Source organism: Spermophilus citellus (assembly GCF_964194105.1).
Source record: "Spermophilus citellus genome assembly, chromosome: 9".
Taxonomy (NCBI): domain Eukaryota; kingdom Metazoa; phylum Chordata; class Mammalia; order Rodentia; family Sciuridae; genus Spermophilus; species Spermophilus citellus.
The window spans coordinates 6,315,420-6,331,058 of NC_138191.1; the positions used below are offsets into that span (position 1 = coordinate 6,315,420).

General features: G+C 54.5%; 2 protein-coding genes across 3 annotated transcripts; one reads left to right on the top strand and one right to left on the bottom strand.

Moving 5' to 3' along the window:
- Positions 1-201: 201 nt before the first annotated feature.
- On the top strand, positions 202-12,095 carry TRIM46 (tripartite motif containing 46; the record flags this gene model as incomplete). 2 transcript variants are annotated; one of them, XM_081306676.1, is made up of 10 exons in its annotated part: positions 202-282; positions 1,647-1,908; positions 2,151-2,494; positions 3,137-3,280; positions 3,393-3,488; positions 5,779-6,032; positions 6,261-6,382; positions 7,288-7,590; positions 9,098-9,395; positions 10,973-12,095. In XM_081306676.1, the coding sequence occupies 10 exons, from the start codon at positions 220-222 to the stop codon at positions 11,364-11,366; spliced, it is 2,280 nt and encodes a 759-aa protein (XP_081162802.1). In that variant the 3' UTR covers positions 11,367-12,095. The 2 variants fall into 2 exon arrangements, with proteins under 2 accessions (XP_081162802.1, XP_081162803.1); XM_081306677.1 differs by lacking the exon at positions 9,098-9,395 and having other exon boundaries at positions 220-282; positions 10,973-11,163.
- Positions 12,096-13,022: 927 nt separating this feature from the next.
- MUC1 (mucin 1, cell surface associated) lies at positions 13,023-15,639 on the bottom strand. Its single transcript, XM_081307384.1, has 6 exons — positions 15,334-15,639; positions 15,180-15,235; positions 14,903-15,036; positions 14,649-14,770; positions 14,417-14,566; positions 13,023-13,392 (listed from the first exon to the last, which is right to left on the bottom strand). Exons 1-6 carry the CDS (start codon positions 15,622-15,624, stop codon positions 13,318-13,320), a joined length of 828 nt encoding a protein of 275 aa, XP_081163510.1. The 5' UTR covers positions 15,625-15,639; the 3' UTR covers positions 13,023-13,317.

Here is a 15,639-nt window from a genome sequence, read left to right on the forward strand (position 1 = left end):
CCAACCCCCCTGAACGCCTTTCCAAAACCACGTGGGGAGAACTATTTCCCACCCAGCCCCCCACCCCGACGGGCGCCGTTCAAGGCTGGTCCCTGGAGCATGCGCAGTGACACCTCACCCCACCCCTCCCCACACCCCCACCGGGCTCCTGCATTAAGCCCGGGGTTCGCAGCCGCAGCCGGGATCAGGCACCCGGGGGCGGGCGGGCACGGTAGGGCCATGGCTGAGGGTGAGGATATGCAGACCTTCACTTCCATCATGGATGCACTGGTTCGCATCAGTGTGAGTTAAAGTGGGGTCGAGGTGAAGGGAGGGGGGCATAGAGGGGTCCGGGATAAGCCAGAACCTGGAACAGGTGGGAATCCAGGGAGATGCTGGGGTGTTGGCAGGGGGCTAAGGGATGGCAGAAAAGACTGGGAGGGTCGGAATGTAGGTATGAGGGTAATCCCGACAGCCAGGAGATGAGTACCGTGGAGGCGCCGGTTTGCTGGGATGTAAGCAACGAGGAGCTGCCCGGACGCAGCGGGTGGGCTGGGGTAGCCGCCAGCAGTGCACCAGGACTGGGGCTTCAGGGGGGAAGGACTAACCTATGAGAAGGGGGCATGTGTGAGCTTGGATATTTTCCAAGAAAACTGAGGACACGTAGGGAATGATGAAGGAGCTGCTCCAGGGTGCATCTCCCAATTTGAACCCCTCCCTGAGACCCCACCCCATCGCACCCCACTCAGGGCTGCGCCGAGCCTGCGGTTGTCATGGCAACCCGTGCCCGGCTCTCCCAGGGGCGGTGCCAACCCTGCTCCCCCCCACCACTTCCTTCCCCCTCCCTCCCTGTCCCTCCCTCCTTTGTGTCAGCTGCGCCCCTGACCGGGATGGCTGCGAAGAGAGGGACCAAGGTGAGGCGTGGGGGGTGGGGCATAGCTTGAGGACCCCCGCCACCAAAAGGGGGAGGGATACTTCCGGTGGGAAGGGGGGCGAGTAGGCGGGGCGCTTGACCCCCCATCCTCAGCTTGGGGAAGGGGTTGAGGGCCGACCTGGTTGCGCTGCAGGAAGCGCTGAAAGTCCAAAGGGTAGGGGGCCAAGAGGAAGGGGTTGGTCTTGGGAGACTAGAGAAGATAGATGGAGAAGTGAAGGATGAAGGATGGAAGCTGGGGTGGCCGCAGGCCTGAGCCGCGGCAGGAGGACGGAGAGCAGTCAGTGCCTGGCTGGTGGGGAGGAGTCACGCGTGTGGAGGGGGTGCTAGAGAAGGGGGCGGGGGTCCGCATCGAGCTGCAGAATGGGCGGTGCCCTTGATATATATGCCAGGGGTTGGGGCAGGTGGCCCAGAGATGGAGGGATGGAGACAGGTGAGCTGGGCTGCCTCCCTGGGCCTCTGCAGCCCGAGTGATGGTTGTGGGGGTTGAAGCTGGGGAGGCAGGAGTTCCAACTTCCCTTCTCCGTGGAGTCTTAGCTATATGGGAGGGAAACAGGCAAGGCACAGAGGGCTGGGAAGCAGTGTGAACCAGGCCAAGGCAGGTCCTGGGCAAAAGCCATAGGTAGCTTGTCTTGCCTCTTCTTGAGACTGCTGGGAATCTCTAAAGGCGGCTGAGGGCCTGCTCAGATATGCCCAACTATCCGAGCTCTGATCCCGCCTCCTGGTCCCTCCACAGACAAGCATGAAGAACATGGAGAAAGAACTGCTGTGCCCAGTGTGTCAAGAGATGTACAAGCAGCCACTGGTGCTGCCCTGTACCCACAACGTGTGCCAGGCCTGTGCTCGGGAGGTGTTGGGCCAGCAGGGCTACATAGGCCATGGTGGGGACCCAATCTCAGAGCCCACGTCTCCTGCCTCCACCCCTTCTACCCGCAGCCCCCGCCTCTCTCGCAGAACTCTCCCCAAGCCAGATCGCTTGGACCGGCTGCTTAAATCAGGTGGGGCTGGGGCCTGTGGGATGGGGGTGGGAATGTAGAGTCATCCATCAGGAAGATGGAAGGGGTTCATCACTGGTCAGGGCTGCCTGTCTGTATTTACAGGGGTGTAGATGTTGCTTATTTGAGCTCTAGTGAGAACAGAGCTCTGGCACAATAAAAATCTAATTTTTAAAAATTGAACAGACTTCACCCACCCCCAGTCAGCTGTAACTTACCTCCTCTACCTCCGGGTCCATCTACAGGCTTTGGGACATACCCCGGGCGGAAGAGAGGTGCTTTGCACCCCCAGGTGATCATGTTCCCATGCCCGACCTGCCAGGGTGACGTGGAGCTGGGGGAGCGGGGCCTGGCGGGGCTTTTCCGGAACCTGACCCTAGAGCGTGTGGTGGAGCGGTATCGCCAGAGTGTGAGCGTAGGAGGCGCCATCCTGTGCCAGTTGTGCAAGCCCCCACCACTAGAGGCCACCAAGGGCTGCACAGAGTGTCGTGCCACCTTCTGCAATGAGTGCTTCAAGCTCTTCCACCCCTGGGGCACCCAGAAGGCCCAGCATGAGCCCACCCTGCCCACCCTCTCCTTCCGCCCCAAGGTGAGCCAACCCTTGCAGGGCCTGGGGAGGGAGGGACAGGGTGGTGCTGAATGGATGGGGTGCCTGGCATTGTGGGCTTCCAAAATGAGGTGGGCAGGGGCTTACCACTGCCAAGTTCCTTTCTCTGTAATAAAGTCATGTGAGAAAGCACTCTGCTGCATGGAGATGAGAATATGTGCCTTACAGTATCCACACTGGCAGGGTTGTTAGTAGGATCACAGGAGATGATCGCTGTTCAGTACAAAGTGCTGTTTATACATTTTGTTCACTCACTGAACAAATATTTATTGAGCACCTATGAGCATGATGCTATTCTAGGCATTGGGGTACAGCAGTGAACAAGATGGACAAAGTTAATTATGAACCACAAGCCTTAGATTAATTATCACCATTATTATCGTTATTACCACACATCCCAAACCATAGGTGAAAGGAGCAATGCTGGTGAAAAGGCATTGCCTGGACTGCAGGAAAGGTCTGTGATGTCAGTGTGCACCACCAGATGGCACTGTGGAGCACCACCCACTGATCCTTCCCCTCTCATCTGACCAGCAGAGCAGGGGCGCCCAGCTGCTCCAGTGATGGGTCAGAACCTTTACACGCACCCTTGGCTGACTAGCTCATTGCCCTTTGTATTTCTAGGGCCTGATGTGCCCAGACCACAAGGAAGAGGTGACCCACTACTGCAAGACATGTCAACGGCTGGTATGCCAACTCTGCCGGGTGCGTCGCACCCACAGCGGGCACAAGATCACACCAGTGCTCAGCGCTTACCAGGCCCTCAAGGTGAGGACCCCTCCTCACCCAACCCCAGTGCCAACTCACACCCACATACCTCCTCCTAACTGCTGGCTTCTGCTGAGCCAGACATGATGCCCACCTCCTTCTTTCCCCTCAGGACAAGCTGACAAAGAGCCTGACATACATCCTGGGAAACCAGGACACAGTACAGACCCAGATCTGTGAGCTGGAGGAGACCGTCAGGCACACCGAGGTGAGGGAGGGCACGGGGGTGGGTCTTGGGCCCTACCCGGGAGTGGGAACGAGAGGGGAATGTGGGTGGGCATGCCCCCATCACCTCTGCCAGCTCAGGAAGTCTGTGAGGGGTACCTGTGCATGACATGGTTCTGGTTAAACTTGGTTGGCAGGAACCCTAGTGTCCCAGGGACAGCCTGGGACTGACTCTAGTGAGGTTGGTAAGCTGAGGATCGCACACTTGCCGGAAGCTCAGTGAGGTTATGGCTCTGATCTTGTGCCAGACTGGATCAGCTGACATGGGGGAGACAGGCAATGAAGTTGGCATAGCTGCCAGTGGACATTAATTAGTGTGGTCCAAGTGGACATTAGTGTGGTCATGGTCTCTCTTATTTGAATGAATCCTTAAGGGATTGGGATTATGACGGAATTAAGGAAAAATATCTCAAACTGGTATATTGTTTATTTCAAGTTGAAATTGTTTGAGGAACTGAATTGCAGAAAGGGCCATTTGGGCCAGGTGTGGTAGCTGATACCTGTAATCCCAGCAACTCAGGAGGCTGAGGCAGGAGGATTCCAAGTTCAAGCCCAATCTCAGCGATTTAGTGAAGCCCTTTCTCAAATTAAAAAAAGGGGGGGGACTGGGGGTGCAAGCTCAATGGTAGTGTGCTCCTGGGTTCAATCCCCAGTACCACCACCACCAAAAAAAAGAAAGGTCCATTTGGCCTGTATTTCCCTACACATTACCAGCCATAAATATTCTTTTGGAAGGAATGTGCTTCACGTGCCAAGACCTGAAAATAGCCTCAATCGCCACAGACTAGTAATTGGGGCTACAATGAACCTAAATAAACAAACTATTTGAAGTAACCCTTATCTTCCACTAGCTTCTACCCCACTTCTCCACTTATCTCTTAGCAACAGCCGTAGGATTTACTACCTCAATCCAGATATTTATTTGTTCTGTCATTCTTTACAAATATACTGGTCTGTGACTGGGGGTAAATCTCAGTGGTAGAATATGTGCATAGCATATGCAAGGCCCCAGGTTCAATCCCCAGTACCCAAAATAAAAAAGAAAATGTTCTTTTTTTAAATAAAAGTTTAAGAGCATCAGGCTTAGGTGATTTCTTTGGGGTTCACTGTTTTGTAAAGATCCCCAAGTACATGTAAAATTAATAAAACTCTCCAGGCACAGTGCAGTGGCACTTGCCTGTAATCCCAGCTACAAAGGAGGCTGAGGCAGGAGGAAGTTCCAGTCCAGTTTTGGCAATTTATCAAACCCTATCTCAAAATAAAAAGGACCATACCTCAGTGGTAGAGTACCCCTGGGTTCAACCCCCAGCACCACAAAAATAAATTTAAATTAATAAAACTTTTATGCTGGCTTGGCATGGTGGTGCACACCTGTAATCCCAGCAACTCGGGAGGCTAAAGCAGAAGGATCTCTCATTCAAAGCCAGCCTCAGCAAAAGCGAGGCCCCAAGCAACTCAATGAGACCTTGTCTCTAAATAAAATAATAATAACTAAAAAAGGGGGGGGGGCTGGGGATGTGGATCAATGGTTAAGTGCCCTGGGGTTCAATCCCAGATTAAAGGAAAAAAAAAACTTTTTTTGCTTTAGCCAAGCATGGTGGCTCACACCTGTAATCCCAGCAACTCAGGAGGCTGAGGCAGGAGGAGCACAATTTCAAAGCCATCCTCAGCAACTTAGCAAGGCTCTGTCTCAAGATAAAAAATAAAAAGGGCTGGGTTTGTAGCTCAGTGGTAAAGGGCCCAGTACCAAAAATAAAACAAAACAAAATACAACCTTTATGCCTTTTTCCTATATCAACTGAGTTCAACAAAAAAGGAGGAAGTAGATCTCTCTCTACCGTATAGTTATGATGTGGTCATCCAGGAAGGTTAGCACAAACCTTCAAAAGTTGAACCCAATGCCGGGTGCTGTGGTGCATGCCTGGAATCCCAGCTGCTGGGGAGGCTGAGGCAGGAGGATCACAGGTTCAAAGTCAGCCTTAGCAAAAGAAGGCACTAAGCAATTCAGTGAGATCCTGTCTCTAAATAGGGTTTGGGATATGACTCAGCAGTTGAGAGCCCCTGAGTTCAATCCCCTGTACCAAAAAAAAAAAAAAAAAAAAAAAAGTTGAGCCCATTTGAGGGTACAGGCCTTAGCCGTGAGTCTGGCCCTATTAAGTTGTGTGGATAGGATTCCCCCAGATCCCCTGTGATCCTAGTGGTGCTGTGGTCCCAGGAGGCTGGCACAGGAAGATAGTAAGTCATGCGTCCTTTGGGTGTTGCTCCCTGGGCAGGTGAGTGGTCAGCAGGCGAAGGAGGAGGTGTCACAGCTGGTACGGGGGCTGGGGGCTGTGCTGGAGGAGAAGCGGGCATCGCTGCTTCAGGCCATTGAAGAATGTCAGCAGGAGCGGCTGACCCGTCTCAGCGCCCAGCTCCAGGAGCACCGGAGCCTGCTGGACGGCTCAGGCCTGGTGGGCTATGCCCAGGAAGTGCTTAAGGAGACAGACCAGCCTTGCTTTGTACAAGCAGCCAAACAGCTGCACAACAGGTACCGAGGGGCACGGCACAGGGCCCAGGCTTCTGGGAGGCAGGGGCATTTGGGGGTAGCGACCTCTCAGACAGTGTCTAGAGTCCTCGCCAGGCAGAGAGCTGGCACCTGGAGGCCCGCGTATTCCAAGGGGTGAGGCCAAGGTTCTCAGGGGCAGGCAAGGCAAAATCAAGGGGAAGGGCGGCTACCCAGACGGCAGTGCCTGATCCCTTCCTGCCCCCATCCCAGAATTGCCAGAGCCACTGAGGCCCTGCAGACATTCCGACCAGCTGCCAGCTCCTCCTTCCGCCATTGTCAGCTGGATGTGGGGCGTGAGATGAAGCTGCTGACAGAGCTCAGCTTTCTGCGAGGTAAGGAGGTGGCCAGGCCCTTGCCCAACCAGAGCCTTCCTCCCCTCCTCCCCAGCAGCGGGCCCGGGGGGCAGTGCCCACCGGGGAGCTCCCCGGCCTCCCACCCAGCCCACCTGCCACACCGTCCTACCGCGCTCAGCGCTGCTTCTCCCTCTCTTTGTTTGTAGGCTGTGGCCACCGCGGACTCTGCTCCGGAGCACCCCAGGCAAGTCAGCGGCCCTGCCCCGGGGGCCCTGCCCCCCGCCGGGCCCCCAAACCGGCCCCTCCCGTGCTCCAAGCAGCTCAGCCCCCACTCAGTGCTTTCTTCTTTCTGCTCTACCCGACCTCCTGGTCCTCCCACTTGGCCAGTGCGGTCTCTTTTGAGCCTTCTTTAGGCCCTGGCCCTTCTCATCTTTTGTCCTGGGACCCCTATTCTCTTCCCCTTGACCCCCACACCCTGCCCTGCTGGCTGGCTTGCTTTCCCTCTGTCACCTCCTGTTTCTGTCTTGCCGATGGTGGCACCTCCGCACCAATCCTGCTTCCCCTCTCTGCCGCTCAGGGCCCTTTTGCCTGGGTTCCCGTGGCCTTTGTCTGACCCCCTGGGGCTCCTCTTAATTCGGAGATGGTCTAAGCCGAAAGGAGCCCCCGGAGCTTCTCTGGTCCCAGGAGGAAGCTGAGGCTCAGGAAGGGAAATTGACTCACCTGTAGTCCAGGCCTCCTGACTCCTGCCCAGTGCTCTCCCACCTCTTCTTCCTTGGGCCCTGACCTGTCCACCTGTGCCCAGTGCCCAGATGGGCTCTCTCCCCCGTTCCCTCACCCACACTCACCCCCCCGGCTCCCGCTGCTCTCCCTTTTCCTGCCTGCCCTGCCCTTCATGCCAGGCCAGTGATCAGTCCCCGACTGACCCCCGCTCTCTCTTCCCACAGTGCCCGAGGCACCCGTCATTGACACCCAGCGCACCTTTGCCTATGATCAGATCTTCCTGTGCTGGCGGCTGCCCCCCCACTCACCACCTGCCTGGCACTACACGGTCGAGTTCCGCCGCACTGATGTGCCTGCCCAGCCGGGCCCCGCCCGCTGGCAGCGGCGGGAGGAGGTGAGGGGCACCAGTGCCCTCCTTGAGAACCCTGACACAGGCTCTGTGTACGTGCTGCGTGTCCGGGGCTGCAACAAAGCCGGGTATGGCGAGTACAGCGAAGACGTACACCTGCACACGCCCCCAGCACCTGGTAAGTGACAGGCGGGCGGCAGGAGTGGCAGACACAGACATCTGTGCAGGGGGCGTGGGGATGCCAGGCTTGGGTCCTCCACTGGTTCCAGGTGGACACTGTAGAGACAGTGTACTTTTTTTTTTATGGGGGTTGGGGTACTGGGAATGGAACCCAGGGACATTTTACCACTGAGCAACATTCCCAGGCCTTTATTTTATTTTATTTTATTTATTTATTTATTTATTGTGGTGCTGGGGACTGAACCCAGGGCCTTGTGCATGCCAGGCAGGCCCTCTACCAACTGAGCTATACCCCAGCTCCCAGTCCTTATAATTTTTTTTTTTTTTTAATTTGAGGGGCTGGGATTGTGGCTCAGCCAAAAAGCACTCGCCTAGCATGTGTGAGACACTGGGTTCAATCCTCAGCACCACATAAAAAAATTAAAATAAAGATATTGGGCCCAGCTACAACTAAATAAAGATGTTGTGTCCACTGAAAACTAAGAAATAAATTATAAAAAAAAATTGAGACAGAGTCTTGCAAAGTTGTCCAGGCTGGCCTCAAACTTGTGATCCTCCTGCCTCATAAACTGAGATTAAAGGCAGCTTAGAGGGATGGTTTAATACTGTTGGTCGTGTGCATTCATACTCTGGAGCTAGACCTCTTGTATTCTAATCCCAGATCTAACTCTTGCTGTGTGCCTTTCAACAAGTTTTTCACCCTCTCTGAACTTCAGAGTCCTGTTCTACAGGGGACAATAATACTGCCAGGCATGATAGTGCGTGTCTATAATTGCAGCAATTTGAGAGGCTGAGGGAGGAGGATCATAAATTTGAGGTCAGCCTGGTCAACTTAGCAAAATCCTGTCTCAAAATGGAGAAAAGAAAAAAAAAAGGAATTACAAGAGCTGAGGCTATAGTTCAGTGGTATCCTGGGTTCAATCCCAGTCCCCCACAGAATAATAACAATAATAATGGTGCTTCATCGAGTTGTGTGAGAATTTGACTGTTTTGAGGCGACACTGGTGAAGACAGCACAGCACAGTTTCTGGCTCATAGTTCAATAAATGTCAGGAAAGTGACTCTAGAAAACAGTTTGCCTGCTGGGACCTGGGCATGATAGGGGACACTTACCTCCAAAGCAAAGGCAGAGAAGGAGGGTTGGGTATAGAGGCAGGTGTGAGCCCCCGACTGTCCCGAGGGCCTACCACGGGGCGGAGGTTGGAGGAGGCCTTGTGAGTCGGTCAACGTCTGGGGCTCTGGTTCTTGTTCACTAGTCACCAGTGAAACTTCCTGGAGCCCGTGTCCACTTGGAATGTCCCTTTCGTTTTCTCTTATGAGCCTCATTTCAGTTCCCCAGGTCCGTTCTCCTGAGTTTCCCTACCTTTTCTTGGTAACTGAACACCCTGAGAGGTTGTTTCCTGTTCTGAAATCTCCCAGTGTCTTGTGCTCACACTTCACTGTCCCCAGTGCCAGCGTTTGTTCCTGAATTCTTCCTTCTGTCTCAACCCTCCTCCCTGTTCCAGTTCTGCACTTCTTCCTCGATGGCCGCTGGGGTGCGAGCCGCGAGCGGCTGGCTATCAGCAAGGACCAGCGAGCAGTGCGGAGCGTCCCCGGGCTGCCCCTGCTGCTGGCTGCTGAGCGGCTGCTGACTGGCTGTCACCTGAGTGTGGATGTGGTCCTGGGCGATGTAGCTGTGACCCAGGGCCGCAGCTACTGGGCCTGTGCCGTAGACCCTGCCTCCTACCTGGTCAAGGTGGGCGTCGGGCTGGAGAGCAAGCTTCAGGAAAGCTTCCAGGGTGCCCCGGATGTGATCAGCCCCAGGTCTGGCCCCTCTGGAGGGAATGGGGACCCTGGGTGGGAGCCAGGGACAGGGCAGAGGTAGCAAGTGCAGTACCCAGAATTGCCGTGATGGGGTTGGGAAGGAAGCAGCAGGAACAGAGGAGCCAGGCTGGGAGGCTGTGGGTTCAGCACAAGGGTCTTTGAGGATTGTTTTTCAGGGTGTGTGGCTGGGGAAGGGGACGAGGGAAGGGGAAGCCATTATCACTTGCTTCTGTCTGTCATTCAAGACCAGTACCCTACATCTCTACATCCTCATGTCCTTTCTAGCGCCTTATTTTCTCCATGAAACTTTTTCCCTCCAGAACTTCCTTCACCCCCATCTTTTCTCAATTCTTTCCTTAAACATCTCATTTCTACAAGCCCTTTCCCTCCCCCATCTTTTTTTTTTTTTAATACCAGGGATTGAACTCAGGGGCGCTTAACCACTGAGCCACATTCCTAGCCCTTTTAATGTTTTATTTTGAGACAAGGTTCTCATTAAGCTGCTTAGGGCCTTGCTACCTTGCTGAGGTTGGATTTGAACTCATGATCTTCTTGTCTCAGTCTCCCACGCCACTGGGATTACAGGCATGCACCACTGCACCCAGCCATACCTTCCCCCATCTTAATAACTAACCCCTCATCCTTTCTAACTCTCAAAACCCTCTTCCCAGCCAGGCACAGTAGCACATGCCTGTAATCCCAGCGACTTGAGAGGCTAAAAGAGGAGAATCACAAATTCATGGCCAACCTCGCAATTTAGCAAGACCCTGTCTCAAAATGAAAAATAAAAAAGGACTGGAGATATAGCTTAGTGTTAAAAGCACCCTGGGTTAATGCCAAGTACCAGCATGATTTCCTGAACACCATTTTTCTCAACATCTTTCTATCTTGATAAGCACCACATTTGGTGTGGGGAGTACTAGGAATTTAACTCAGAGGCACTCTATCTCTGAGCTGTACACCCAGCCCCCTTTTTATTTCTTATTTTCTTTATTCGGTATCAGGGGATTGAATCCAGGGATGCTTTACCACATCTCCAGCCCTTTTTATTTTTAATTTTGAGACAGGGTATCTCTAAGTTGCTGAGGGCCTTGCTAAGTTACTGCGGTTGGTTTCGAACTTGCGATTCTCCTGCTTCAGCCTCCTGAGCCCCTGGGATTACAGGCAGGCACCATTGCACCCAGCTCTTTTTCACTTTTTAAAAATTTGAAATAGGGTGTCTTGTTAAGTTGCTGAGGCTGGCCTCAAATTTGTAATCCTCAGCCTCTAGAGTCACTGGGATTACAGGCATGTGCGACTATATCCAGCTACCATATTTCTTCAGTGTGCTGTGCAAATACTTACCTTCCCTTTTCTCCAACATCTCTCATCAATGTGCTTTCCTTTCGATAACCCTTTCCCACCAAACCAAGCCCCCAACCCTATACTCTGAACCCTGTCTCTTCGATCCAAAGTCAATTTGTTCCACCTCCCACTCCCAGCATTCCATCCTCCCAACATCTCATCCTCCTGGTCTCCTGTTCCTGGCTCCCTTATTCCACCCCCAACATCCTCCTACCCAACTTCCCCTTCTGCAGGTATGACCCGGACAGCGGGCATGACAGCGGTGCAGAGGATGCCACCGTGGAGGCGTTACCACCCTTTGCTTTCCTAACCATCGGCATGGGCAAGATCCTGCTGGGGTCTGGAGCAAGTTCAAATGCAGGGCTGACAGGGAGGGATGGCCCGGCTGCCAGCTGCACAGTGCCCCTGCCACCCCGCCTGGGTATCTGTTTGGACTATGAGCGGGGTCGAGTCTCTTTCCTGGATGCTGTGTCCTTCCGGGGGCTCCTCGAGTGCCCCCTGGACTGCTCAGGGCCTGTGTGCCCTGCCTTCTGCTTCATAGGGGGTGGTGCGGTACAGCTGCAGGAGCCTGTGGGCACCAAGCCGGAGAGGAAAGTCACCATTGGAGGCTTCGCCAAGCTAGACTGATCCTTTCCGACGGCTCTGTCCACCTGGAGTCTCACTGGGCCCTGGCTTCCCCGAGCCTCCCACACTGGGTTGTTTCCCCAGCAACATCTCCCCCAACTCTTCCTGACATGTGGTCCTGCCCCTCCCCTTCTGTCTGTGTCTTCCCAGGGCTTTCTCTTGACCAAGGAGCTCTCCTCAGCTCACCTCTCTGGATGCCCCCATTCTCTCCATTGCCTGTTGGTTAGCCCCAGCCCCCATGCCCATCAAGCCTCCGCCCCTTGCCTTGCCCTCGGCATCTTACCCAAATCATGGAGAGAGCCCCTTCCTCACCCCTGTCTTGTGCCAAGGCTGACTGGGAGGGAGGGCGCCTGGAATACTGGGCATGATCCCCAGCTCTGCCCTTCGCCTTGACAAACTCCTTGCCCCATTGATGCTGAACTACATATAGCCTTGGGGCAAACAGGCTTTTGGTCTCCCGAGTGGAGATGGGACCCTATCATCCTGCTTTATTTGGATTTCCCCTACCCCCCAGCCGCATGCCCCTTCCCTCCCTCTTTTCCCGCTTGCATGCTTTACCTGTCCTGTACCCATGCCAACGTGCCAAGTCTCCCTTGGGGACCCAGCTGAGGCTGGATGTTCCTGCTTGGTTGGGCCAGGCAAGGCGTCTGGTGCTTGCTGCTGCCTCCCTGCAGTGGGCACTGCTAGACCTGTGCCAAGCAACAGCTGTAACTTTCATGGTTTATAACAATAAACTGTGACGCCAGGCACATTTCTGCCTTCCCTGAGCGTGACCATTCCTCTTGGTTTCTGTGCAGTGAATGGGGGTGGAAGGGTTCCAAGGTGCTTTGCTATTGGTCAGGGTAGGGTGCTTGAGGGAAGGAGGTACCCAAGCCAGGTACTCCCAGCCTCCTGCCACACCTGTACTAGGCCCAGGCCCCAGCTTACCATAGCTGCCAGGAGGCACAGCACCCTGGCTGCTGTGTCAGGTCCTAGACTGGGCACCTGGACAGCCACACTGGGCCCCGGGGGAATGTGGTTCAGGGCCCGGGCATCGTGCCTGGGCCTAAAAGGGTCACGGAACCAGAATCCACTTCCCCATTCCCAGGGTGCCTGGGATCCCACCCTAGGGTTAGCAGTGGGTGTGGCATTGAGGGGCCAGGGTGGGGGCAGGGTCTGGCGCCAGCTGCCGGATCTGACCCAGCCCCCACTTATCACAGTGGTGTTGACTCTGCTGCTGTTATCACTGCCCAAGGATTTGCTTCACACCCAGGCAACTAAGAATAGAGCTGCCTGGGGGCACAGTGCCAGCAGGAGAGGAGGGTGGCCAGCCCAGTGAAACCCAGGCTGGAGGAGAGGGGACAGCCATCCACTGGCTGAGCCACGTGCTGACGGAGCCGAGTCATCCCGGCCCACCGGAGCAGGCCTAGGAGGTTTCATTTCCTTCTTCCTCCTGTGCCACCAGGAATGGAGGAGAGGTGACTCTTGAGTTCTCCAGCAGGTCACCCTGTGCCCCAGTATCACCTCTTTCCCCACATCTGCTTCTCAAACCCTGCTCCTTACCTCCTTTCCACCTCCAACCTCCCAAAGTCCCTTCCAGGGTTCCTCACCGCCACATTCTAATGGATCCTCCTATCCACCAGTTGCAGATTGAAAGATCACAAGTTGGCGACATTTTATTGTGATGAGGCCACATTTTATTCAGTCATGTTTGGGTTCTCACCTCCATGGCAAGAATTTCTAGGCCAATCCTCCTGAGAGCTACCATGGCCCCACTGTCCCAGGCATATCCCCCAGGGCACAGCTGGGCTTCACCAGGCTAAGATGGGTTAGGGGGGCTTGGTAGAGCCTCTGAGGGAGGCTGTGAGCAGCCCAACCGGATTCCCAGCTCACCAGCCCAGATTGGGGGAGGGGGCTCTGGCAGTGGAGAACCTGAGGCACTTCTGGCAGCTGAGGCTGAGCAGGTGACCTGTCCCTACAAGTTGGCAGAAGTGGCTGCCACTGCTGGGTTTGTGTAAGAGAGGCTGCCTCCGCCGTTGCCTGCAGACACCTGGGTGGAGGGAAAAGAGATCCAGGGTGAGGGGCAAAAGCTATCTCTTGGGACCGCTGGATGGCTCCCCAGTCTGGGGTAGTCAGCCCAGGGACTGGATCAGCCTTCAAGGGGTTAACTTGGAGATAGCACCTGCAGCCCCACCAGCAGCCAGGTGACTGTAAACAGCCCGCTCCTCGCTCCTCTCACTGCTCCCTTCCACTCCCTCCCGGCGCTGCTCAGCCCCCTTGCCTGCCCAGCCTGCACCTTGCCCGCTTCTCTCTCCATTTTCTGCTCCTCCAGCCCAAGTGGGGGGTTGTGTGCACACAAGCATATAAAACCGGGAGAAGGCGATCCCCAGAAGGAGAGAAAGGGAGGCAGGAAAAGGAAACTCATCTCCTCCCCCACTCGAGTGGCTTTCAAGTCCCGGGTGACTGCTATAATTATTTACTAGGTCCTGCACAGAAAGGCAGTGTGTGTGTGTGTGTGTGTGTGTGTGTGTGTGTGTGTGTGTGTGTGGTGGGGTGTCCTTGCTCCCCTGAGGCTCCCAGGAACCCCTCCGCTCTGCTCACCTGATTTGGTGAGATTTCTTCCTCTCCCCTGGAGACCCCCCCCCAGCCTTTCTCAATCTACTCCCCACTCCAAGGAGGAGGTGAACCGGGCCCAGGTGTACTCCTGTGACTGCAGGAAGAGCTCCCCTGGACACACTGCCCCACCCATTTTGCCTCTGGGCATCCTACTGAGCACTGCCCTGGTGCCCATTCAGCCAGTGGTGAATGTGGACAGGTAATGAATGCTCTTTTGGGAATGTTGGTAATGAGGTTATTCCCTCTTGAGGTCCCCTTGCTTCCTTGATCTCTTTCCCAGACCTGTGCCCCAGAGCACCTCCAAGCACCCCCACCAATTTTTTTTTACCCCCACCAATCTTGCCAGGCTCTTTAAGGCTCACCTCTTACAAACTCTTTGGGTTTCCAAATATCCCCCTGGGACACCTCCCCAGCCAGAGCCTCTGCCTCCATTCCCTGCTTGGGGGGCCCAGCCTCACCTCCTCATAGGGGCTACGGTTGGTACTTCCAGGGGGCATATAGCGCCCATGGGTGTGATAAGTGGGGTATTCACTCATAGGATGGTAGGTTTCCCGGGATGGAAAGATATCCAGATGCCCATAGTTCTTTTGGCGACACCGACACACCGCCTGGGGAGACAGGAATGTATGCTGGACCACAGGGTTCCGTCTACCAGGGGATTCCAGTGAAGGCCAGAGACTGAGTACTTACCAAGGCAATGAGATATAAGATGGCCAACGCAAGTAGAACACAGACCAGCACCAGCAGGGCAATGCCCCAGCCTGGTACCCCAGACCCAGACTGGGCAGAGGAAGGAAACAGCACCTCATTCGCTAAAAGGAAAAGCAGTGGTCAAGGAAGTTTCCAAAAGGAGGTAGCCCTCCTCCTGCTAGCACCAAAGAGCACAACTGGAGGGAGAGGAGCCCCTTCATGGGGCTCGGCTCTAGTTGGGGATGTAGCCTCACCCTTGAATCTTGAGATGTTCAGGTTATAATTGGATCCTTCCTCTTTAAGCTGATAAAAGTGTGACATCACTTCATTGGCATTGGTGGTACCCTCCCGGAAGACGAGAGTCAGTTCTGCCACCACAGATCCTGGTCTGGTCATAGGAAATAATCAATTCAGCCAAAGGTTCCAGCTTTTGGCTCATTATTTCCCCCCAACCTTAAACACAAGGTCCCGCACAACATTTATGACCACAAGCCCCAAAACACACACACACAGTCTGACCCAGAACTGTACCTGAACATGATATTAAAGAGGCCCAGAAAACCATCTTGTTTATAAACCTGCAAAACCTGGGTGAGAGGAAAAGGACTCAGGCTTAATGCAAAAGATTGAAATAATTCTGAAAGCTGCCCTATGGGAGTATGGCAAAAGAAACGCAGATACCCACCAATTCAGAAATGTTCCTCTGCAGTTCTTGATAGTAGTTGGTTCTAGGGTTTTCGAGGGAAGAATTAAACTTGAGGTTTAAAATGTAAAAAGACAGGGAGAAGAAAGAGACCCTAACATACACCGGGGAAGGAGAACAATGATTGGAGGAGGTGGAGGGAGGCACCGTGCTATGGCTATTGCTACTGGCAACAGTACTGTTTCCCATGTTGGCAGCGGTGGTGGAAATGTCAGACAGCTGGCTGGAAACTGAGGATCTAGTACCCTCGCCAAGTAGGGTTGTAGTAGCCATAGTAGAAGTGCCACT

Coding starts and splice junctions, on each gene's coding strand:
- MUC1 (XM_081307384.1), bottom strand. CDS start 15,624: ATGGCTACTACAACCCTACTTGGCGAGGGTACTAGATCCTCAGTTTCC. Junction 15,037..15,179: donor CTCTTTAATATCATGTTCAG/GTACAGTTCTGG, acceptor TCCTATGACCAG/ACCAGGATCTGTGGTGGCAG. Junction 13,393..14,416: donor ACCGTAGCCCCTATGAGGAG/GTGAGGCTGGGC, acceptor CCCTCCACCCAG/GTGTCTGCAGGCAACGGCGG.